Source organism: Lates calcarifer, linkage group LG24 (genome assembly GCF_001640805.2).
Source record: "Lates calcarifer isolate ASB-BC8 linkage group LG24, TLL_Latcal_v3, whole genome shotgun sequence".
Classification (NCBI taxonomy): domain Eukaryota; kingdom Metazoa; phylum Chordata; class Actinopteri; family Centropomidae; genus Lates; species Lates calcarifer.
This window is the reverse complement of record NC_066856.1, coordinates 15,566,600-15,591,341: the sequence shown is the minus strand read 5'-3', so window position 1 is coordinate 15,591,341 and position 24,742 is coordinate 15,566,600. Positions and strand designations below refer to the sequence as shown.

Below are 24,742 nucleotides of genomic sequence, written 5' to 3'. Positions count from 1 at the left end.
TTGGGCCTTCTTCTGGTAAAGTTACTAAATAGCACAATTCAAAATGTTGGTACATTAGCTTTCTTGTTCTCTGTCCACGTCTATCCTGTTTTTAAAATTCATAGGAGCCCAAGTCATAGGACATCAATTACCCTACAGACACAAGTGCTATCAATCAACTCAGAAAGTGAATAAACATATTTACCACCATGTCAATCAATAACTTTTAAAAAAGTAATCTGAAAAAACTAAAATGCTTTATGAAAATTTTATTTTAGGCTTAGATTATCACATGCAAACACCACTCTATCCACAGGCAGAGAGGGTGAGAAAGCCTTAGTACATTTCAGTAGAAAGGTAAACTATTACTTTTTTATTAAAACATAATGGCTCTGGAAAGATTGGTGCTATTGCAGATGCAAACCATTGTAAATATGATATAGTATTCTATATTAATAATACATGGGAATGCAATTAAAATATTGCATTTTAATCATCTGAACTGTACAGCTACTGTATACAATTTGTATATATCTCACTGCTTTGCAAACAACTCATGATTACCGTCACTCAGACAAAATCTTTCCACAATATTCATACAAACATAATACATCACACATTTAAATTATACAACAGAGAAAACATGACAGCGTAAACAACACAGACGGCGACAAGTGCTAGGCATGAATAATAATCAGATAGCTGAGTGGAAAATGAAGCTGTCAGATGGATACTCTCACCACCTCATGGCTCACCAGGTAGTAGGATTAATGTTCATTTGGTCCAGTACTATAACAGTAAATGCTACAATATGTGAAAGTATGAAATCATAATGCCACCTATGAGTGTACCTATGATGTTGAGGCACTTTTTCTATTTGGAAACAATTAAGTGGAGGCTCAATCAGACCACTTTGATGTAAAGCACAGGCTGATATGCTGTAGGACAGGTGATGAGAACACATCGAGAACCTTGTCTAACCTATAAACATTTAGCTGTCACTTTGAACATAGACCTCACTTATACAGCTCAAATCTGGCCAGCAATGCCTTCTTTGTAACTGTCGCTAAAAGCAATAAATATTAACTTATTCTCACAATTAAAAAGAATCTCACATATCAATATATCATTACATTCAATCCTCCTTTCTACACTACAGTTATTACAATATTTCATTATAGCAGCATTGCCTGGGCAACTAATGAAAGTGAATTGTGAAAATTTATAACCACATCAAGCTTTATGCTTAAAACAACAAAATATCAGGCCCATTTTTCTGTGCAACAAAGCCTTAGTTATGGAAATAATTTGAGAAGCGTCTGTAGTTGGTCTATAAACACATTGACAATATCCCAACTGTAAGTTCACCCCTCTCAACACAAACCATTTCTTACAGAGAAAAAAAGATTAGTACAGTGGTGTCATCTTGAAAGGTTTGTATAATCACAGGCTGCGAGCCCATACATACATTCATGTTTCTTTTTTGATTCCACATCCACAGTGCAACACACTTGAGAAATAATCTTCCTCTCGCTCTTAACCCTAGGTGCCTTCTTCATAGTGCAAAAGCAGATTACTGGGCTGTGGGTCAAAGCAGGGGGGGGTTACAGCCATTAGCAACCCAGCCAAAGACATTTAGAGGACTCGTTATCGTCTGTGCCCGTGGGTGTTTTGGATGTAAGCGTGTTCAGTTGATTCGTCTATTAAAAGAGGAGGAAAATCAATGAGTTAAATTGAGCATTGCAATGTTAAATTTAATAGTCATGTTTATGTTCTCCTGCACAAGAATACCTTCTCCTCCTCTGCAGGTATAGACGGATAAGCCACTGTACCACAAATGGCCATATCACAGCGAAGGCCAAACTGGTTGGAGAAATGTCAAAAGGCCACCAGGATGGCTTCTGGGTAAAAAAACAAAAAATAAAAAGTAAACAAATGACTGTGACATTGCTTCAAATGAAACTGGCTCCTTATAGAAGTTTTAATGATGTTTCAATCTGGTGATGGTCATAAAAAGCTAATGTTAGCTGAGGCATGTTCTCAAGGTGTAATACAAAGGGAAAGACCAATTTAAAAGCCTGAGAATTTACTTAAAACTGTTTACCTGACTCTTCTTATTCACTGGGGGTGATGGATAAGTTGGAGACAGAGCCATTGATCTTGCCTGCAGAAAGAAAGGAAAAGGAAAAGGAGAACACCATCAACATGAATTCTTCAGTGATTATCTGTCTTCAAAATGTTGTTTACTAAGCCAAAATACAATCTCCTTATCTTTTCTCCTTAAAAGCCTGATCTACATGCTGAGAGCATAACTTGGCAGGATCAGTGTTAATTTTTGCACTGGTTATTTTGTACCATTCACTACCATGAATTGGCAGTTTCATTTACTGTTTGAATTTTATGATTGTTCTCTATGCTAGCTCTTCAGTAGTTAACTCTTCAATGTAAAATTATGCAAAAGTGAGAAAAGCAACTTGAAGTTTTGTCTTCCATCACCAATTGTTTACTCAAGTGTTTGCACTGGAACAAAGGCAACTGAATGACTTTGGTGTCTCTGTTATCAGCTAAAAAACACACTGTTTTTTGGTTGATGATGATTTCTTTCCTGTGACTCTTCTCTCTGAGAGCAGTGAATGAGAGGACAGATCAGTCTGACCTGACTAGCAGTTAGAGCCTCCAGGGTGTGCAGTCTCTCCAGGACGCTCTGCATGTCCTCCTGCAGTCTGGCCAATGCCACAACAATCTGCTCATTGAGACTCCCTCCGGGTGTTCCTGTTCCTCCCCAGTGGCCCCCGTCCCCGTCTCCGCCGCTGTGCATGGGTACTGGAGCACCAGAGCTGCGGCCTGGGGACCTGGAGCCTGACAGACACAGAGATTCAAGTAAAATACACTTTCTAGAACAGTGAACAATTCAGATTTTTATGCGTCTTTGTTGTTACATTTTATAACATTTCTGCCTGGCAAATGCAAAATGAACATCAAATTGATTACAGCCAGATACAGCCTGTGTTGACAAGACAAAAGACATAAAAATCTCTAAAAACAAGTGTTTGAAAGAGCAGCTCAATGCATTGTTGGGGTTGATAGAGAGCTCCAAGATCATTTAAATTAGATTTTTCTGTTAAACAAAAAAAGAAACTGTAAAAAAGAAACTAGTACGCCCTGTAAGAGAAACCTTACCTTGTCCTCTTCTGACCAAGGAGCTGTCTGGCATGTCTGTATTCAGCCTCTGTCTCTGCGACATTGTCCCACTGGTCTCTCCATCCTCTCCTCCGCACCTGATGACTTTGAGTGGACCTTGAATGTCCTCCTGAATCTCCTGTGTTGCCTCTAGAGTCTGCAGCACATGGTTCTCCTCTTCTTCCAGGTCACCCAGAGAGTGGTTATGCTCTGGGCTCTGGAGAAGATGCACATTAAAATGAATCGATCATAGATGCATTTACTAAACATAATCCACATTTGTGTGTTTTTCTGACGTTGTTGCTCACCTCTTCCTGGCCAAACTGGTCTACAGAATCACAGTAGACTTCACTGTCTGAGTCACTGGCCAGGTGATTGGGACCAGACATGTTGGCACTGGGATCTGAGATCAGTACATAAGATGCAGAAAAAGGGAACACAAAAGCTCAGACTCTCCCTGCATTGTAATGTAAAATAAACTGCACTGTAATTAACAGAGTGACGTGGGGGGAAGGCAGCATTCACTTAATTTGGGGCTTTGTGCTCCATTTCAGCAGAAGCATTAATTTACTCCATTAAAACTCCGGGAGCAGCTGATGTGTAAAGTGTGTAAAGATTCTGAGTTGCCATAGCTCTGGCAACAAAGCTTAGCAGATTATCTGATCACATGGTGCACTGATACACAAGCACAGGCAGTGGGTGAGGTGAATTCTCAGTGACCATTTTGAAACATTTCACAGACATACTGTGAGAACATGTTGTTTTCCTTACCGGTGTGGTGGCCGTTGAGCAGGAGTTCGCTGACTGAACCCTCTTTGGAGTCGTCACCGTTCAGTGCAACTTTGGAGTGACTCCCGTTGGTCAGATGGGTGACTCCGTTTGCCAATTTACCATTTGATAGGGGCACTTTGGGTCTCCTGGCTGAACCCTTCTTCTTTGGCTGAGAAGCTGTTGATTTCTTGTCTGTTATAAAATGATAATTTAAAAATCAAAAACCCCTCCTGACACTCACAAGAAACTTGAAATTAGGTCTTTTTTATAACTTTATTACCTTTTCTGATCGTTTCTTCCTCCTCTTCTTCCTCCTCCTCCTCCTCCTCGTCATCTTCCTCATCTTCCTCTTGTGTTTCTTCCTCCGCCTGTTTCTTCACTTCCTTTGACTTAAGCCTGGTGGGCCGAATCTCCAGAGTGCCATTCATTTCCATGGTTCTGACAATGCTTTTTGCGACACTCTTCGATTGCACTGAGTTCAACATCGTGCCAAACCCTGTGCAACAAAATGGATTTCATTGCAAGACCATAACACCATAACACTTACTTAAAGGATAATAAATAAATGAGGTTAAGAAATCACAAATCTAAAGTCATCAAATAGCAAAAGAAACCTTAATATGCTAGCCATGTATCTATACCACTAAGCAAACACAACTGCTAAGCACCAAAAGCATCTGGCCTACAACACCAAATACTAAACTAAACCACCAGACTCCAGTGTTTTCACAGTGATGTACTTGCCTTCCAGCTGCCTAGCAAACTGTGTCAAACGGGCTGAGCATATGACAAGAAGCAAATGGTTAAGCTGTTTTTGACATTATGAACATAGCCAGAGGTGGAAGAGTTGCTCCGCCTGGTGAATAAATTCTACCTGTGCTCAGGTCTGAAATCTGCGTGATCTTTTTCTTCTCGTCAACCAGCTCATAGAACGGACCAAGGACGCGCAAGAGCTCCTCCACCTCGTCCGTCATGGGCATGCCCTCCAGGATCTACGCATCCAATACAGAAATAAATTTTGTTTCAAGTTAAAAGAAAGGTTTGACTTTAAGATGCTGGTATTCCTGTTCAATAAAACTGTAATGTCCACTGGAACTTTAAGTTAAAAAACATACCAATTTCATTTCATCAACATAGGCGGTCATTGCTTCTTCTTTTGACATATTTCCAAGAGAATCCCATGCATCCCTAAATAAGAAAAGTAAACAAAAAATGCATTATTAAATAATGTTTTACAGTGAAAACTGTGAAATTTATTTTTGTGTCAGTTGTTTTCAACTTTGTAAATGAGGTCAGTTTTTTTTTTTTTTTTTTTTTACAGTTTTCTGAGAAACTTGCAGGATCACACCAATGCAGTGGGAGCACAAGAGAAACTGCCCAGCCTAGTGGGTGAAGGGTCACATTCCAAGTCGTATTTCAGTGAGCGCAAGAGTCCAGAGATTGCCTAACACAACCCCGGGCTGAACAGACAAGAGGATGACTAGGTTAGAAAACCCAGTAGACAGAAGTTTACTCTGTTTTGTTTAGCACAGTGAGGTCAAAGTGGGCAAAAAGCAGCAGGTTATGCAATATGCACAATTCAATTCCCAGAATTTTATTCCATGAACACCAGAGAGTAATGAAATTAAATGCTGCCAAAATTTGATATAAAACACAACATTCACTGACTGTATTTCCTTCTGTTATTACCATTTTGCTTTACCAACTGCATCCCAGAAGCCAGGTCGTGGTATATTGCACGCTCCCACCGTTGCTTGTTTATAATAACTGTAGAACTTGAGCATCATGTCATTGGATGGCTGAAAGGGACCTGAAAGACAGGAATTTGAGTTGTAAACCAGGAATTTCACACTGCAAAATGTGCATAATAGCTATTTACAATGTACTATTCTCTTAGAGGCCTCTGAGACAAGACAGGCTTTCAAAAGTGACTGCTATGATAATGCATTAAGTTGCAGGCTGCTGGAAGGAAAGTGTCTGCGTTGTACGTTGCAAGTAAAGTGGATTAAACCTTTTAAATCGCTCGAGATCCAAGGCAGACCAAGCTGTTGCCCTGCAGCACTTGACTATGTCTGACCCCCTCTCTGCTCTGTGTTGCAGTCCTGGGGTTAAACTGGTTCAAATGGGGCGAGTGACAGTTGCAGACTGGTGCGTTCACGTCACTTACCATCCGGGGGTAAGCTCTTGATCACTTTCACGGCGGCCTCAAACCTCAGCTGGGTCAAACGCCTCTCATCCTCCACTTTGACACTCTCCACCTCCATTGTGCCACGCGAAGACTTTCAAAACAAAACCTAAAAACAAACAGTAATACTCTTAGTAATAACATACCTCTGCAATTTAAGAAATGTCACTAAAATATGCTAAAGCTAACTTTTAGAGTGGCATTTAAGCACGCTTTTGATAACATTTTTAGGCCATAAACCCTCACTTCAGCAACGCTAATGCGACTAGCTAAACTTGTAAGTTACAGTATCTACAGTATGTTATGACCACCAGTAGGAGGAGGTTTTTTTCGGTCGTGAATCTAGGACACACCAACTAGTATGCGACACAGGTTCAACACCCACATCTGCGCCAAATACAATCTACACTTCCAAACTCTCGAAGGAAAAGCTGAAAAATAACGACACTTACCGTTAAATTCAATGGCCTATCTGTTTGTCAGAAGGCGACCTGTCTTTAGCCCTCGACCAGACGCCATGAACGGTATAATAAAGCCAGTCAGAGTTTAACTCTGGGAGTTGTAGTTCTCTACAGGATAGTAATATTTCCTACAAGCTCCACAATTCTCCGCTTCGAGTATAACGCTTTAGTAAAAATGTAGTTTTAGGCCTAGCTAGCAGCTCTATATGAGAAACAAAAAATACAAAGAAAATTAACGAAAAAGATATTGAAAAGTGAAAAGTATCAAACAGTATTTTACTATCATCGCGAATTCATAGCGTACATCCACGGTAGTAAGAGTTCAGACTAAGACTACATATCCCAGCATACTCTAGTATGGATCCATGTTTTTCCTTCAGTTGGAAGAGTGATAGGTAGACGGGATAGAAAAGCAAGAGATCTCACTTTGTCGAAAATAATCTGCACATTGAAAATACTTGTTTGTCACAATCCTAAAGATACTTTAATATTGTGTTTGTAAGAAGACATATTTCACATGTAAATCAATTTCTCTCTCAAAATAGGAAAAGTTGCTCATAACATGCTTAAAGCCACCCTTGTTTCATTTCTCAAAAGGTGGGTAGAGTTAGAAAAGCAACAGCAAAATGCAAAAGCGTAAACTAAAGTTTTTATACAATAGCACAATCACAAAGTACTAAGTAAGTGAGTAAAAATCCAAAAGAACAGAAAGAGAAAAACACTAGTTTATAAAGTATTTCATAGCCAACATAAAGTGAATAGAATATAAATGTTTGTTATTATGTTAATATGAAAAAAAAAAAAAAGCATAGATAAATAGACTCTTTTTCTTAGGCGATATATTTTGAGAAAAGGCTATTATTCGATTATGAGTGGACCTAATCGTTTAATGAATCCACAATATATTAAAACAAATCAAAATAAGTGATAATGGTGACTCAGTTTCCACTTGCACATTTCCTGTGGAACCCAACAGAAAGAAAATTTGCATTAATAAACATGCATTTGCATTAATTACATAGTCTGTGTAGCAGCAATTATGATATGCACTCTAATTAATTACAAAATACGTAATGAGTATACATATCTAAAATAATAATATAAGTTAGTTACATTTAGGTAGCTGTTTTTGTTTCTAACGCATGCTCACAGATTTGAAACTGGTCCCGCTTTTTAACTGTTGAGTGACTACTCTTCGCGATCACAGACGATCTTTGGTTTGAGGTTACGCCAAAGCGAGGGCAGGAATCCCACAATAGCAGGCAAAGGAGTTTTTTTTCAGAGGCAGAGCTGGGGCTGGTGGCTGCTTCAATCAAAGGGAAAGCAGAGAGGGAAGCGAGGCTCTGCGGAGAGATGTAAGATGGCAGAGCTACAAATGTTGTTAGAGGAAGAGATTCCGGCCGGTAAAAGAGCGCTCGTGGAGAGTTACCAAAACCTCACCAGAGTAGCAGACTACTGCGAGAACAATTATGTCCAGGTAAGTGAACAAGCCACCACGTTATTTATATTTCAGCCGCCTTTTTTTGTCGCCCAGAAAGCTCGGAATTGAATGGTTGTTGGGACAGGAAACGTGGATAAAGAAGCTGGACTCGCGTTATGAAATGATCCTCTCCGCCCTAAAGCTTGGAGCTAAAATAACAGTTTGGTGTCGGGGCTTTTTCGCTGCTGTGGGACATTTAGAGATCTTCTGCATGTTCACACCATTGATCACATATATTCCGTTTACACAGAGGGTGTGTCTACTTTTTTATTATTACACTGGGTCGGTTCAAAACTGCTCCCACTCTTACTGCTGATAGTGAAGGCCTGTGTGTTTTACAGCAAGTCAGTGAACACGTTTCGGCTGCTTTGGAAAATAACTTCATTTTATTTTGAAACATCATCAAGAAAGTTGCTGTAGTCTGCTCGCTTTAATTGATGCTGACACTGCTTCAAATTTAAACTAAATGTCACATCGCAGCACAACTGTAAGTCTATATGAATATTACAATAACACAGCAGTCCATTACATTCCCTCAGGTCATTAAACTCACCATTTAATACCACAAAACAGTTGAAGTCCCCACTGGGATACTGCAGGAATATTACACTAACGTTTAGTGTGTACATTATGGACTTGTAAGCACTCAGTGCAAATGCCATAATGTCAGTGCATGACTTTTATTGTTGTTTTAACCATTAAAGAAGGTATACTGCAGCAATAAAAAACAATGTATGCATGGAAATCAGTAGCAGGCAGGTTGTTGTGGAGCAGATTAATTCTGGAGCTTATTCAAGATAATTCAGTTTGCAGGCTTGTTGCAACCAGGCCGTGAGACAGAAGGAGGAATGTAAAGCCATTGTTAGTTGGTCAATAAAGGTTGGAGATATTGATTTTCTTCCTCTGCTCAACTTGTTCATGGGAACAGAGCTTGCTTTAATCTCTGCTTGGCCATATGAGGCTGCACATCTGTCTTCTGAAGCTATTGCAGTGTAAATTGATGTGGTGAAATCTCTGCATTTACACTTTATTTTGACGTTAATGTTGCTCACGATGGAAGTGATTATTGCAGTAGAGGCTAGAGACCACAGATTGGTCTGTATTTTTAATTTTAGAACAATAACGTCCATGGTTAGCCACACCTAAAAATAAAAGTCAAAGCAGTTTTTTCAGAATGAATTGAGTGACAGACAAACGGTGGTGGTGAGAAAACATTTTTGTTTTCAGCAGGAAGTCGACCCCATCGTATCAGCTACAAGAGGGTGTGTCCATTCCAGCTGTACTCCCCAAACGACTCCCTGTAATTTTGTTTTCTTCCTTGTCCTCGGGTGATTTGGTATTGCATTGTGAGGCACGGCCAGTTACAGCCCACACATACAGTACACCACAGGACAGGAGTTTTAATATCTCTGTCACGCTTAAGCTCAAAATTAAATAGGTGATGCTTTTTCCTCTGTGGGGATTTCCTTGTTATGTTATGGATTTTGTTTACCACAGACAGCTGTAACATGAGATAGGAACTAATTTCCCACAATGATGCAACATTAAGAGCATGATACACAAAAGCAGAAACTTTCTAGGTAATATTGTTTACTCTTTAGTTCATTTTAAGCAGCATGACAGTATTGTTTAGAAGGCCAGTACTGACGTCTTTTATGAGACTACACTTCTTCTGGATACTTAGTTTCCTCACAGTTGACCACTTCCATACTAAAATGATGAGAACTGCTGATTAATAAGGCTTTGTATCATCATAAATATAAACTGAAAAGTGTCCATCTTACTGTGTATAGAACTGAAAGCTGCTGGGCCAATGTCTGGCCAAATTTTAATGTTCAGACTAGTTATTTTTTTGTCATTTAACTCCTGATCTAAGTCGTTATTATTAAGATACTTTGCTATTTTATACAGGGAACGTTGTTTGTGGTTGGATAAAACTGGCAGCAAAAACACTTCATGACTTGTTGTTTTCTTGTAGCTGTGGATGAAGAGCACAGTAGTGATAGATGATGTTGATGAGCCAATGCAGAGAATTTGTTAAATTTTGCTCCAACTTAAACTAAAGCCCTGTGATAAGTTCTGTTTCGGATTAGTGATTCTGTCCTTGTATTTTTGCAGAGCACCTTGTTTAAAGTGCTGACGTAAAAAGCAGGATTTTAAGCTTTTCATCGGCACACGTTGAGAGCTGTGTGAAGCGAGTGTCAGACTATAACAGTGCACTTTTCATAAGCCCTTCTCTCTGTCTGCGGTAGATACTCTCTCTCTCACTCTGTGCCTCCTGATAGAAACACACACACATACACACAACATAAAACTGCACACACCCGGCTGAACCGCGCACATATCAACATGCCTCAGCTCGAATCAGCCCATCCTTGCAGCGCTCCTCCTTCACTTTTCCATCCCCTCTTCTCCCTCTCTCTCTCTCTCTCCCTTTCTTTCTCTGTTCTTGTCATGGAGGCTTTGGTGTTGTGAGTGTTCGGGCTGAAGCAGATGGTGAGAGCTCTGTTCAACCGAGGACATGTCACTTTCTCAACTTGATAGTGACTTTTGTTTGTCCAAGAGAGTGTTTTGAACTGTGTGTGTGTGTGTGTGTGTGTGTGGTATATGACACACTGACAGGTCAGAGTTATTTTTCCTGTTTGCCCTGCTGGCTCCCTTGAAATGCCTTCCTCTCTCTGTGCCGGGAAGTACCTTAATAATAGAGCCAAAAAAGAAAAAACACTAAACAAAAACACTCTTTCACATTAAGATACTTGCACCAAGATAATTCTGAGTATTCTGGGGTGTTTTATTTATTTATGTTTTCCTGTTTACTACAGCCATAAGATATTCTTGCTCAGCGCTTGCTGCTCCCTTGAAATACCCTCTGCTCACATTCACTTTATTTTTTTCATTGATGTAACTCAGCAGCGTGTTTGTTTAACCTTTGTGACAAGGACACACATACTGTATGCAAAGTGGGCCACCTGGCCATGTTGGCAGGACACACCAATGTAGGCTCTAGAAAGGGCTATTCATCTCTTTGTTAAATAATAACACCTAAATTCAGGCTTTAGTTTTCGGTTTAAGGCTGTGTTTGATATTTGTAGAGCTGAATATGATAGTATGATATGATAGTTAAAGGGAAATGCGATTGATTTATACACATCAGAGTCTGTTTACAGGTCTAGAGGAGTACAGCTGCATACATGCATATGAAAAAAGTCGATACAAAGGTGAAGCTGTGGCTTCAGAGGAAGCTGCACTAAGCCTGATGAATTCAGTACGGTCTGAAGACCAACAAGTTTGAATATGAAACACACCTGTGGGTGAGAAGTACAACAGTAGTGCAATGGTAGATAAGTGGAATATGCTTTTAATTTAATAATTGCAGTTTTAACTGACGGTCAGGCACAGAAAATAATTTGAGGATGTCGCCACAGGGCTCTGAGAATTTAGATTTAGAATTTTTATTTCATAGAGGAATAGATAATGAATTTAAATACATTTTTCTTGATTTTTTATTTATGCCAACTTATCGGTTAGTAGATCATTCATTTCTGAAGTAGAAAAGTGAATACTGTACGCCATGAAACAGTGATGTAAGGCTTAAAAATGGACGGGTTTACTCTCATGCTCTAATGTAGCTCTACTAAAATAGAAATAATGCATATTTCTGTGTAATTTTAGCATGCACTATACAAAACATGACCGTAAGAAATTTCTCAGAAATGTACTGTCGTAGTCAGGAATTCTATGAGGAAGATTGACCGAAACTTGTTTTTGCGCTGATTTTGAAAGATTTCGGATGAAATCCCCACCATAATGTGGCATCTCTGCTTAACAGTTTACAGTAACAAGAAATGGGGAAATGGAAGTGAGATGTGGCAAATCAAGAGGTCAGAAGCCAAATCGGGCGCAGTGTTGCAAGCTCAGGGCATGTGATTGTGCTTGCTGAGGCAGCATGGTGCCCACTTGTGCTTTTTTTTTGATATAAATAGAAAAGTCCAGACTGCTTGCAAATGAGCAGTTTTAAAAAGTAGGCTGTTTCATCGTAATCCATGTAGTGTCCCATCTGAGAGGAGAGACCTGGCTATCGATGGGGAGTTTGATACAATGAGAAAAAGATGTGCTCCTCATAGTCCTGGTCATACTGTATAACCTTGCTGTACTTGCCCTGGGCTGTTTTTCCCAGGAGAATTTATATGAGCTTTTCTGCTGGAAGAGAGCCAGGTTTACCTGAAGGTGATAAATATTGTGTTTTTTTTACCCCAGCCCTGTCTCTCTGGGTTACTTCGAGTCCTCGTTTCCTGTCCTTCTTTCTCCATCTCTCTCTCCCTCTCTGTGCGGAGTGGCCTGGTTTTTCTCGCAGCATGGAGAGGCCTAGCGGCTCTCAGCTTACCAGCCAGGCCCATTCATCCTTTTGACCACCTGTCACTCCTCCCCCTCAGCTGGCTGGAGTTGGTTTGGTCCAGACTGTTGGACTGATCTGTTACAAGCTGGCTAGAACGTGGGAGTTTGGGCTTGTTCACGCTGTTCATTTTTAGATAGAAAAGTATGAATAATGCATCCGAACACTTTCTGTGTCACAGTGACCCAGCAAGCTGAAAAAAAGCTCCTCCAACACTGTAATTGTGTTTTTGTTTATTTATTTACCAGTTAAGTTTGCAGTGTTAGCCACAGAACAGTGACTCTCCACCTGGACGAACCAATTACCAAGTCACTCAAGGAAGGTTAATGACTTTCCTCCATGTGCAAACTTCCCCTTTGTGTCTCTTCCTGACGTACTGAAGGAATTTTTAATTGCATGCTGGCAGTTCTTCAAGGTCAGGTAGACCTTATGGCCTTTCAGTCAGCCTCCATCTGCCCCGCTGGAAGGGGAGTTATTATGAATTCACATATCGTGCTGCTGAGGTTTTTTTAAAGAGCTGAGCTCAAAGAAGGGCTGAAGTTGTTTCGTCTGCAGGTTTTTCTTTATTCCTCACACGTTCCAGTGTCACTTTCACTACCTCGTCTTGTCTCTTCAGGTGGTTTGTGTGCAGTTTCTCACAGTTTCATTGAGGTTGGTGATGAGGTCTCTTATTATAGTTTTAAGGTAAATATGATCAGCAGACAGGATTCCTCCTGGCCCAATCTAAATCATCTTTAGCTCAATTTCTTGGTATCACCCAGGTCTAATCTGCTACAAGTAAGACATAATGCTGTGTTCAGATTGAGTTTACATCAGGGAGAATGGTCAGTGAGTAATTAAATTAATTGGACCAGTCACCTCTAATAATTAAAGGTGCTATTTGTACATTTTGCTATCACTACATAGCCAGTATCAGCATGAGCTGTTTACTTACCAGTCTAGAAGAATCATTGCATTGCAATCATTCATCAGACTTCATTCCTTTACTCACCAAGAGCTGTCTTTTCTTCTACCAAAGTTAGCATGCTAACCAACTAGCCTCGGCTGGGCCAGCCCATCTCATCACTTTCCGATAGTGGCTTACTGTAGCGTCCTGACTGCCCTAAAGAAGTAAGGGGGCGTATTTTAATATCTGGTATTGTGAATGCAGCGATGGCTGAAGCTCAACCACCACCTGTTTCCAGCAAGAAAAGTTAGAATCCCCCTTTAAAGATTAGGCTTGAAATAAAATGTAAAGGTTCAATCAGAGAAATTCAGGTATTTGTCAATCTGGAGGTTACTGTGATATTTTTGTATCTATTGATTTTTCAGCCCAACTAAAACTGCTTCAAATCACTGTTGGGTTTTACCTTCCATTACGTTTGTAATATATCTCTGTGCGCTATGGCAGAAGAAACTAAATGATCAGGAAATAGCTTGGGTAACACTTGGTCAGATCCTACATGCGTCTTTCTTGTAATCCCATATTCATTCGTTCTGCCCTGCCTCCAGTGAACATTAGACAGCCACATCAATATAACAACCCACAGAGCACTAGCTCTCAGATGCCTCCTGTCTCACTTATCTCACCCTGTCCAGTCTGCAGTAACCAGCGGTCGATACATCACACGAAGCAAAGTGCCATGTGAGCTCTACGACCTTCCAGTTGGATTTACAGTACATTCACTCTGCTCCACACCATATTGCTTTGGCCATAGGTTTCACTCCTGCTGAGGTGTTTTTGAGGTTGGAAGTCTGTGAATTTTCTTTTCCAACCAAACCAGTTTACAGAATAGAAAAGTAAACCCACGGCAGTTCCTTTACAGTGTTTGTTTTTTTTGGTTTCTCTCATCTCAGACTCTTGTGGTCTATGGCAGAGCTCTTCAACAGCACTTGAAAGTTTGAAGACATATGACATGCTGCAGGATTCCAAACATTCCTAAAAGTTTTTTCTTTTTTTGTTCCAAGTGCGTTTCCCATTTGGACATGTGGGAGCACATAAACACAAATGTGCTTGTCAGCTGTTACAAATCCAGGAGCAGATCGTACTGTGGAAACACTGTATTGTGTTGTTTCAAGCCTTGTGAGGACTTTTTGACATGTTCCAATCTTTGATTGGACACCTCAGTGAAATGCTCATGAGTTTAGGATATTTTCCCTAAGTTCCCTACATCTTAGTCATGTCATGTACAGTCAGGAGGAATACTCATTTTGTCCATTTCCTACTTTTGCTCTGGCTTCTGGGTGGAGGGGTGGCTACACCTCCTCTGACCTGACCTCTGAGGTTTTTCTATCCTCAGGGAGGAAGTCTGGACTTTTCCTCCCTACTGTCTCAATAAAGCCTGCGGTGCCTGACTGTAAAGCCGTGCACCACCTTGTTTAAAAAAAAAAAAAAGCGTGATTGCGTTTTGGTGGCGGTTGTTGGCTGTTATCTTGCCAGACTGGATGGGTGACGGAGTGAGGTGGACGCATTTATTCAGCTCGATGCCTCAGAGCTTCAAAAAACTTCCCATGAAACAAATCCATTCTTGTGACTGCCACTCCCTTATCGCTTCCAACATTTATCACCCTGCTGCTTACACACAGCACTAAACTGCAGCTGTATTTCTTCTGCCATATTCAAGTATTTGTTTGATTATCTAGCTTGCCTCAGCTCCCAGCTACAAGTTTATTGTGAGTACGCCGACCGTGCATTCCTCTGTACTCCTTCTCTAAACCCAGCTGAGCTGCTGACAGCCTGTCTGCTACCGCCTGGATATTCTGTAGTCTCTTTCACTCAGCCATTACTCAGCTCAGAAATATGAGATAAAGTGCCCCAGGAGCGCTAAAGGGAGCTCACCTCATTCTCTGCATCTCCTGCTGCGGCAGAGTACACTCAGCTCTCCAGTGCTGTTATTTACCTTTTTGTACTGAGCAAGCACTCGCTTTGTTCCTTCCTCGGTGAATGTCTCGAGCACTGTTTGCTCTCATTTTTTCCAGATATCCACTGTACTCCCAACTCTCTCTAGCTTAAGATGGTTGTCATGGCGAGCACAGATTCTTGGGTAACCGAACAACAGATCTGGTTAATTTGAGGATTTGTGGAATGGCCGACTTCTGCTGTGCGAATAAGCAAAGGGACGAGGGGGTGGCCTTTCAAGTAGAGCTAGGGGGGCTGTAAGATGCCGCAGTGTGGCAATGCAATCAAGTGTCACATCTGTCCTCCCAGCACCCATCGCTGACCTCACATCACAGCTCTAGCAGCTAATGTGGTTTGGATCATCTAATAGGAAAAACAAAAAATCATGATGAATCTCTGTCAGCCATTCAACTGTTGTTGAATCAGTTAATTTCTTCACCTCTTTAAGAAGATATAATAAAATGTGTCATGCAACTGATGGTGCAGACATGAGCTCTGGATTTGAAGGAGAATTACAGTTGTATGATTAACAGAAGGCTAGAGATTTAACCTCATCTGAACCAGGAAATGAAGGAATAGTCTTGATCAGCTTTAGCCCTTTCTGTTCAGTGTATCATTTGACAAATTAATCTGATGTCATTGTACCTGAAGCCACTGTTTCACTGGGAAAAGAAAAAAACAGAGAAAAGCTGTGGTAGAGGATGAACTGTTAATAGTGTGTTGCGCTAATTTTAAGGCCTGGTTTTTACAGCTGTAAATTTGTAAATGATACAGGTCTGTCATCTTCTGCCACAGCATCTTGTAATTGCTGCAAGACTAAAACTATGTCTGTTTTGAGTCAAAATGAAAGAGTAAATTTCTTACATGGGGGAATAAAGCAAGCATTCATGTACAACGTCTGATCAACTCCAAGAGTATGAAAGTGGATTGGACATATTTAAAAAACTTATCAATTGCAGCCATTGAAGAACATGGACTAAACAACATCACATGTTGTGCTTTGGGTGCAAGTGTGGACTTCCTTGAATGAATATGTTTGTAAGACATGCAGGATGTACATTTGAATGTCTTCACACATGGTAGTTCAGCCTTTGTGCACTGTAGCATCAGTGGTTGTTTATGAACTTTACAGCTGCATGATACTGACCAAAAAAGATAATTGTAAATGTTGTAACTCAGACTTTATATATCATGATTGTTAGGTAGCTGCAGCATCATACTGACCAAACAGAATTAAACCACTACCGCAGCAATCAAATAAGCAAGTTGGTGGACTTCTAAGAAACAAAGAAATTGTTGAAGCAGATGCCAAGATGTCCAGAGTTTTAGCCCCTAGTATGGGTCACACACCAAAACATTTCCAGGAATACAGCTGCATGGTTTCTTTTTGAAGATCCTCCCTGCCTGATAATAAACACCCACATCTTTCAAATTCCAAACCCCAAGTGTGAAGTACCCATGGTATGTAAATTCAGTGGAATGTCCTTTTTAATTGTGTAGTTTCTTAATATTATAAGTACAAAAGTACAGTGAATACCTATATATTTATGTTCAGAGTTTTCTACAAAATCACTTCTGTAGAATTAAATGAATTTGGCAACAGAAGTTAAATTCCAATGCAGAAAAATTCTTGTTCTTTGAGTAAAATTAACATCGTCTCTGACTTGCAGCTTGATACCATATGTAGGCCAGCGGTTCTGCACATGCAAGCATATATTGCTCAGTAATTTGTTTGAAGTCTAATGTCCCTATACAGCAAAACCTGTATCCTCATGCAATTTAGAAATTACAATCATGGATATAAGGCTCCTCTTGTTTGTTTGTTTTTGTTGTTTCGTATATTTTCCTGCAGCTGTTACTCCATCTCCCACATTGCATTTTGCAGTGTCAGTAGTAGGTGTCTGCGTGTGCACATGAATGACTATGTGCTTTCAACAGATGGCCTTTTGCTCCAAGCCCTCTGGAGGAATCTCTCCTCCTTCCTGAGGCTGTTATCGCACAACACATCTGCTGCTCTGATTCCCGCTCAAAGAAACACTACTAACGCTGTCACCCCCTCACCCGGGTTGAGGCTAACCAGCACAGGAGCTCTCCAGGTCAGGAGCTTTTAGCTGTACGGATTGCTTCTGGATTAGTTACGCGCTGCCACGGGGAATCAGTAATGAGACATGCAGTGACGCGGTTGTTTTCATTTCGTTCGTCCATTCCTCCTGTCTTCGTGTGACCAAATGTTCTCTTTTTTTCTTTTTCGCCTCTAACCACTACTACCAGTAATCGTCTCCTCCACCACTGCTACCATCACCTATCCCCTGCCATAGCAGCCTGTTATCAAACCCCAGTGTTGTTCCTCCAGGCAGTGCTCTCTGGACTCCGCTTTATGAGTGAGCAGCAGTGGGAAGAGTCCACAGAGATCAAACATGATGGCTCAGTTTGGAGCTCAGCTCTCGGGCCTCAGCCTGTTTGATGTCAGGTTGCTCTCAGCAACATGTCATTACCACAGTTTGTCTGGTTTAGCCATGTTGTGGGTTTGTATCTTTGTGACTGTCAATGTATAGTAATTTAAAGTTAATATGGTGGAAGAGCATTTGTTGGTGAGTACAGTAGTGCAACAGTGTGCAACAGGGCTTGTGTATTATAAAAGGGGGTCCTCCATACTTAGTTTTTTTTATGCTGTCCAGCTATCTCCCAACAGGTACACATGGTGTCTAAATAATGTCTTGACTGTGAAAAACAGGAAAAAAAGAAGTTATGTGCCTAAAATACAGTATATAGCTGTATGCAGTTAGCTGTTAGCGTTTGTCATTTTTGTCTTGGAAAAAGACAAATATTAAGCATTATATTGATGAATATGTCAAGTGTGTTAAACTGTCCAAGTCCTCAAGTTTATAAATGTAGACCGCTGTTCACACACTGTTCTCAGAGCCTCCAATATGGCTGCTGCAGGATGTGTTACATCATCTAAAATCCCTCCAGAGAGAGCATGGTGTCAGGGGAATGAGAGTTGGGGGGGTGGGGTGGATGGATCTTGGCTGCTCTATTGGCCCGAATCCACCACAAACCTGACCTGGATACGCAGCCCGAAGATGGATGTAAATGTTGTGTGATATTAACAGTAACTTGGCTCCTCTTCCATTGTTTTTTTCATCTGTTTTTTTTTCTCTCTCTCTCTCTCTTCCCCTCTAATCCCTGTTCATGCACAGGCCCAGGACAAGAGGAAAGCTCTGGAGGAGACCAAAGCCTACACCACCCAGTCCCTGGCCAGCGTAGCCTACCAGATCAATGCCTTAGCCAACAATGTACTGCAGCTGCTGGACATCCAGGCTTCGCAGCTGCGGCGCATGGAGTCCTCCATCAACCACATCTCCCAGGTCAGAAATACACACAGAAACACACCACCGACCATACAGCTGTGAAGAATGGTGCCCCACATTTCCCACTTCTCCTCTCACTTTCACACAGACTTGGTTATTTTCATACACAGTACGAGGCCCTCTGTAGTATCCATGGTTCCTTTTATTGGTTTATCAGTCTTGTCCAAGTGTCTGACTGGCTGTGTGTTTGGCTGAATGACTGGTGTTTTGTTGGTCTCTCCATTATGCTTTCGTAGTCTTCCGAGACACACAAACATGTTGTAAAACATTTACCACAACCAGTGAACACGTTAAATTTGAAATTATTAGTCTGCAGAAGTCATTACTGAGGAGACCTAATGTACATAGGTATGCAGTTAAGGATTTGTTTTTAGACAGTGGTGATATCTAATATTTTCTTAGTTATATGAGCCAGTGCTCTGCATGCATTTCTGCTAACATTTCATTTTTTTAATGGAGCCACAAATTTTACCAATAACAATAGTTTATTAACAATACAAGACAATATGATGACATTTTGTCTTGACAGCAGGACTGATTAATAGCACTATAGGATTGTTGTTATGTTTATATCGATGTGATGAAGCACTTTAATTTGTCAGGTATTAAAAATGCCAAACACAGATGTGTATAGTGATAAAGGATTTTATCTATTTTGCCCATCTCATAGCAGGTCATTACTTTAACCCAAAAGGGTAGCAAAAACCCTGGTATTGCAGAATAAATCTGACTTGTTCCTCTCCTAACCTTTTCCTCGCTATAACATGAGGCCTCTGCCATGTGCAGGTAAATCCAGCCGCTCATCCAATGAAGGCATTAAGAGCTCAGACAAATCAAACAAAGAGCTCCAGCCATGTGGCATCTCGTAGATTAGAACTGGGAAGCATTCAGCAAACCTGGGTCACGTATCAGACACTCATTACTGAATCAAAACATTTAAAATAATTGTTAGAAAATAAGAATTTGGATGTTTCTTGTTGATAAACAAGATGTTCTAATGGTGGTGTTTTATTGGGTGTGGAGTGGAAGGAGTAGTTCCTTTTGGTTTTGTCTTTCCCATGTCCTCTATCTGTGTTTTTCCTCTGGCAGAGCTTTGCTAAGAGTGCCAGAAATTCTTTCAGGATACACTGAAGGTCAGACTTTCAGTCTAATGGAGGGAAAGAGGACTTGTGAGACTTGAGGGCTTGAAAGAGAGAGAGAGAGAGAGAGATCTGGCAAATCAGAGAGAGATCTGGCAAATCAGAGAGAGGGAGGGCAGAAAGAAATGGAAGATGGATCATGACAAGCAAAGAAAGGCAAAAGAGAGAGACCAAAAAAGACATATTTACACTCCTCAGGTTTTGAGTCAATATCCTGACAAATAACATTCAGGCGATACCAAGGTCACCATGACACCACTGCTTGCCTCGGTCACCATGACAACCCTCTGGGCCATGTCGGAAAAGCACATGAAAGACAGTTAGACGTGGTGTTTTAGATCAGCGTATAAAGCCATTTCTTTACAGTGAAATCCAGGCATTAGCTCAGATTGTTTGACTTCTGTGTTCATCGAAGTGTTTGTCACTGTTTCTTGTCTCGCGCCTGGGAAATTCCATACTTTCTATGCTATATTTAAGCCCCTGCTTGTGTACTTGGTGTAGCCATGGTGAAGATGAACTAGGTGAGGTCAACTGATGGTCAACAAAGAAATGTTTTCCTTCTCTTTTTTTGGTGTGAAGAAACGCAGGAAAGCAAAGTTAATTTGTGGCAAAAACTCAAAACTGCAAACTCATCTTCTTCCAGCTGATAATCATCGTAGCTACAAGAATAACACACTCCTCCTTTGGATTTGTCTCATCTTTTCTAATTTGCATAACTTATCGCTGGGAAATGTGAATGATTTAGCAGCTTTGCCTTGATAACTTGAAAACACAGAGAGCCTAATGTGCCTTTCATTCACAACATCTTCATCTCTGTCTTTTTTTTTTTTTTTTATGGAATAAGCGAGGGCTGAAGTCCTAATGTGTTTGCCGTAATGAAGCATATCTCTGTTTTAATAATAAAGAGGAAGGCCTGTCAGCTTTGCAGGCTGTGGGTGTGTTTTATTGCTCTCCACTGTCCTGTTCAGAGGTGGATCATTATCATGTTGCCCTCACTGCTCATGGATATGAGATTAGCATTGGCCCTGGAGGCCAGTGCTGCATTCTGTTGAATGGGTAATGGAGAGGAAAGCCCGTAGCTTGTAGGGTTTATGTTGTTTTTATAGTGGAGAGGAAAGGAAAGAAAGTTTCTCAGGTGCTAGTGAAATGTGATAAATCTTCTCCCTAGTATGAATAAACACACTTCTGAATTTACTGGCTATACGTAATCATCCTGGCTTTTTTGCATCTTTGCACTGCATAATTCTATTCTTCAGTTTCTGTCCTAAGGCTGTACCCATCCATGCCCAAAGCTTGAGATGCCTCAGGATGCAGCTCTCTCACATTAATGTGTCAGTCAGTGTGTGGCGAGACGCTGCTTGGCGTCAGGACCGTTTCCTTTGGTCTGCCCACAGCTACGTGGGGCTCGCTCTGGTCAGGGTGTGTCTGCTTGGTGGTGACATTTCTCCGACTGGAACTGATGCATCCTTTTGAGTTGGATGCCAAGAGTATTGTACTAGATTGTACTGTAATCCAACATGTCTTGTCTCGTAGTTTGCATGTGCTGGGAGGCAAGACTGACACTGGGTGCTGGGTAGTGTTTAGTCAGTGAGAAAGGATGGGCTGCACAGTTTTGTTCACATTTGTGATCAAAAGAACAATTAGTATCTTAAAGGTGCACTATGTACATTTTTGCTATCACTGCATAGGCAACGATAGCATTAAGAGCTGTTTACTTACCAGTCTAGAGGAAACATCACAAGTTCAGAATTAAACTGTATTAAACTACATTCCTTTACTCTGCCCTGCCAATGAGTAGCGCTGCTCAAAGGGTGTATTCTGCGCAACCAAGAGCCCAAAGTGACATCCTTAAAGTGGAGTCATGTAAGAGAGAATTTAAAAAAAAATTTGTTTGCAGTTCAAGTTTCTGTCACTGACTCATCGATTAACCCTGTGGTTCCCAACCCTCATTTCAATATCTACTTGCAACTTCTCATCACAGCTGCATATCACTAGATGTGACCAGTTTCACCAATGAGGATTTAAAAAAACATTTCAGAGGACTGTAATTTAAAATATATAGTGATTTGAAAAAAATAAACAGCAAGTGGCTGAACATCTGAAAAAATGAACATAACTTTATCACAGTAACGTTGTCCTGCCCAGTGATCTTTCTCATAAACTGTATGTTTGTAAGTGTGTAGTATCTTTACCTGAATTGCTTATTGATATTCAGTGGGTGTCAGAGTCTTGCTGCAGTCTTATTTAGTAGCATAATATTGTGTGCATGCTTCAGTGTCTGTGTGTACTTACAGATGCACAGATGCTTGCGTGTGTGTTGTCAGGTGTTTTGTTTGCATGTCACCTCCCCTGCTGTCATCACCATTCACAATTCGGCGGTCTCGCCACGGTGCTGAGGCGGAAGGGCCAACGGGAGAATAGAGCAGCTCGCGGGGCTTCCACCTTGTGCTGCGTGTGAAGTGGCTGCTAAGCGGCTGCGAAACAGGGAGCGCTTTGTCCGTCCGGCGGAAGAAAATGCCTCACATTGAGAAACCTCTGTGATACCCCGAATAGAGAGGGAAGAGAGGGAGAATAGTGTGTCTGTGTGTGTGCACAGTCAGTGTTCATTCTGCAGCTCCTGTGTCCTGATTATGATTTTTTATTTTCCCCTGACGCAGCTCTGAAGTTTCATGGAGTAGCTTTTTCCTCAAATGTGAGCTGCACCACATAAACTTCTTTTTTATAAAACCAAACCCCCAGAGGCATGAATGTTGAAATCAGAAATTCTTATTGTTGTCATGACAACAAGTAAACCTTGTATCATTCACCTGAGACAGTCATAAGTTTTGGAGCCTGTGGCAGTTTCACTGAGGGAGTGTTAGTGTGGAGAATGAGACAAAAAAGCAAAATAGACAAGTTTATTTAGAGACACCAAGACACATACCGAAACTGAAAGAAGTTTGGAGCAACTAGGGGAGAGGTAGTTACAGTGAAAAAATAAATAAAAAAACAGCAGGAGGAATAAAATAAGGGCCTCAAATAACATTTTTTTTCATTGACAAATAATCTGTATACTACTTTTAACAATGTAATTTAGTGGGAGTATTCTGTACATGCAAACAAAGAGGTTTTACATCTAGGGAGTTAGAACTGTTCAAATTAAGCTGATATTGTTCAGCCACGATTCATACTGCCACATATTTGAATTGCAGTGTAGCTACTGTACATGATATCGTTTTTTATCCCTAGGGTACAAAACAAATACATGGATCATTACTGATGAACTGAGCATGAAGACCTATGACCTGAAAATAGCCAGCGATCCATTTGTCTTTTTAAATACTTAAAATATTTTTGTATATATATTTTGCTATTGTGTAAACTATTTTTGAGTGTTTTCTTTGCTTGCACTGTGGGTCTTAGAGTAACGCAATTTCAGTCCTCTGTATGTGTGTACATATGGCAGAATTGACAGTAAAGCAGACTTTGACTTTGACTTTGCCCTCCGTAACACCCACACATTCTGAGCTATAAATGAAAACCGTGGTCAGGACTTTTTTTTTTCAGTTCCACTGTCTTAGAAAATCCCCTCTTTTTTTTGGTAAAATCTGACTAAATTCTTTAAAATTGGTCCTTGGAACATAATTTATTAGCAACAAATAACCAAATTTTCCCACATGTTTCTCATGACAGAGTGTCATGTCAGGGAGGAACTACTGAGTCACCTTCAGGCAACAATTGTGGGAAAATGATCAGTAAAACTTCTTTGCAAGACAATGCAGCATCAGTAAAATGCTGAAGGAATATAATGAAATTAAGTGCAAGAGATTGAACTGTTTTTACTTTATTCATTGCCAATCCCAGCTGATGTTTGGCAGGAACCTGCATGTCTGTGGGACTGTGGGAGGAAACCCATGCAGGCAAACTCCACAGAGTGTGTGGTACTATGAGCACCATCGTGCTGTCCTCAGTTACGCTTCACAAACTGTGAATTTGACTACTTACAGTACATACCACAAACTGGTCATTCATTGTTGATTCATCAGGAGGAAATTTGAAGCCATTTATCTAGTGATAAAACAATGTAGTGATGGACATATGGATGTGACTGTAGAAATGGTATTTTACAAGTCACTGTTTTGCCAGTGCAGCTGTATTTACAATGATGTCAGTGGCTTGTTCTTAGATTTGGAGCTGGTCAGTGCTCTGATTGAACCCAGTGCCCATAGTGATGAAGCTGCACAGCAACAGGCTGGGTGCAGAAAGCAGCTGGTGAACACACACACACACACACACACACATGCATGCGTCTGCCATACACTCCCAGTTTGTTCCCACAGCTGTGAAGCAGTTACTACAGTTACACAATATTCTTATCTGATCTCATGAGTCAACCCGCTGCTGTTTGTGATCACAGCAGGATTCGGCTTAAAAGTTTTTTTTCTAAAAACTTTTTTTTTTCATTCCAGTTGTCATTCCTTGGATGTATATTTGCATGCCGTGAAACTCTGATGCCTGTGTGTGTGTGTGTGGGTGTGCAGTGCTGCGATAAAAAAACACATATATGCAAAGACTGTTTAAAGTTGCGTCTGAGTGCTGCAGTGGTGGCTTTTTGACCTCCCGTTGAGGAAGGATGGCACTCATCCAAACAGGAAATGAAGCCTTATAGCTCTGTGTGTGTGTGTCTGTGTATATCAGTGTGTGAGGATGTGTGTGCTCCCTGCGTTTCCTGCTGATCCCACTGTCTGTGTATTTTGGTCTCTCTCCTGCCTCCCCTGGTGGTCTCTCCCACTTGCCTGGCTGTGAAATTCAGAGTTCCACGCAGAGTTTGTCTGTGTTAATGTTTTTTTTCACTGTTGGATATTTGCACTTATTCTTCATGCCTCTTTCTTTTTTCATTGGATTATAACACTGTGTGTTTGTCTT

At 40.8% G+C, this 24,742-nt stretch overlaps 2 protein-coding genes across 11 annotated transcripts in view; one reads left to right on the top strand and one right to left on the bottom strand.

Moving 5' to 3' along the window:
* Positions 1-233: 233 nt before the first annotated feature.
* Positions 234-6,708, bottom strand: acbd5a (acyl-CoA binding domain containing 5a). The gene is made up of 13 exons (XM_018700815.2): positions 6,568-6,708; positions 6,098-6,224; positions 5,620-5,740; positions 5,046-5,118; positions 4,805-4,922; positions 4,211-4,426; positions 3,931-4,122; positions 3,468-3,562; positions 3,160-3,376; positions 2,636-2,838; positions 2,084-2,143; positions 1,771-1,880; positions 234-1,679 (listed from the first exon to the last, which is right to left on the bottom strand). The coding sequence occupies exons 2-13, from the start codon at positions 6,192-6,194 to the stop codon at positions 1,667-1,669; spliced, it is 1,515 nt and encodes a 504-aa protein (XP_018556331.1). The 5' UTR covers positions 6,195-6,224; positions 6,568-6,708; the 3' UTR covers positions 234-1,666.
* Positions 6,709-7,811: 1,103 nt separating this feature from the next.
* The window catches only part of abi1a (abl-interactor 1a), a 46,630-nt gene continuing 29,699 nt past the window's right edge, over positions 7,812-24,742 (top strand). For 2 of the 10 annotated variants that reach the window (XM_018700762.2, XM_051066752.1), the window contains exons 1-2: positions 7,817-8,053; positions 18,528-18,695. In XM_018700762.2, coding sequence (XP_018556278.1) covers positions 7,937-8,053; positions 18,528-18,695 — 285 coding nt within the window. In that variant the 5' untranslated portion in view covers positions 7,817-7,936. Of the gene's footprint in view, positions 8,054-18,527; positions 18,696-24,742 lie in introns of all 10 variants that reach the window. The other 8 variants (XM_051066753.1, XM_018700768.2, XM_018700766.2 and 5 more) reach the window with 7 other exon arrangements.

What these genes read in the sequence shown, in the direction of transcription:
- acbd5a (XM_018700815.2), bottom strand. Translation starts at nt 6,194, where the DNA reads ATGGAGGTGGAGAGTGTCAAAGTGGAGGATGAGAGGCGTTTGACCCAG. An exon ending in GGAAGAAACGATCAGAAAAG is followed by an intron (nt 4,123 to 4,210) that starts GTAATAAAGTTA and finishes ATTTTATAACAG; the next exon opens with ACAAGAAATCAACAGCTTCT. An exon ending in CTTGGTCAGAAGAGGACAAG is followed by an intron (nt 2,839 to 3,159) that starts GTAAGGTTTCTC and finishes TGTGTCTGTCAG; the next exon opens with GCTCCAGGTCCCCAGGCCGC.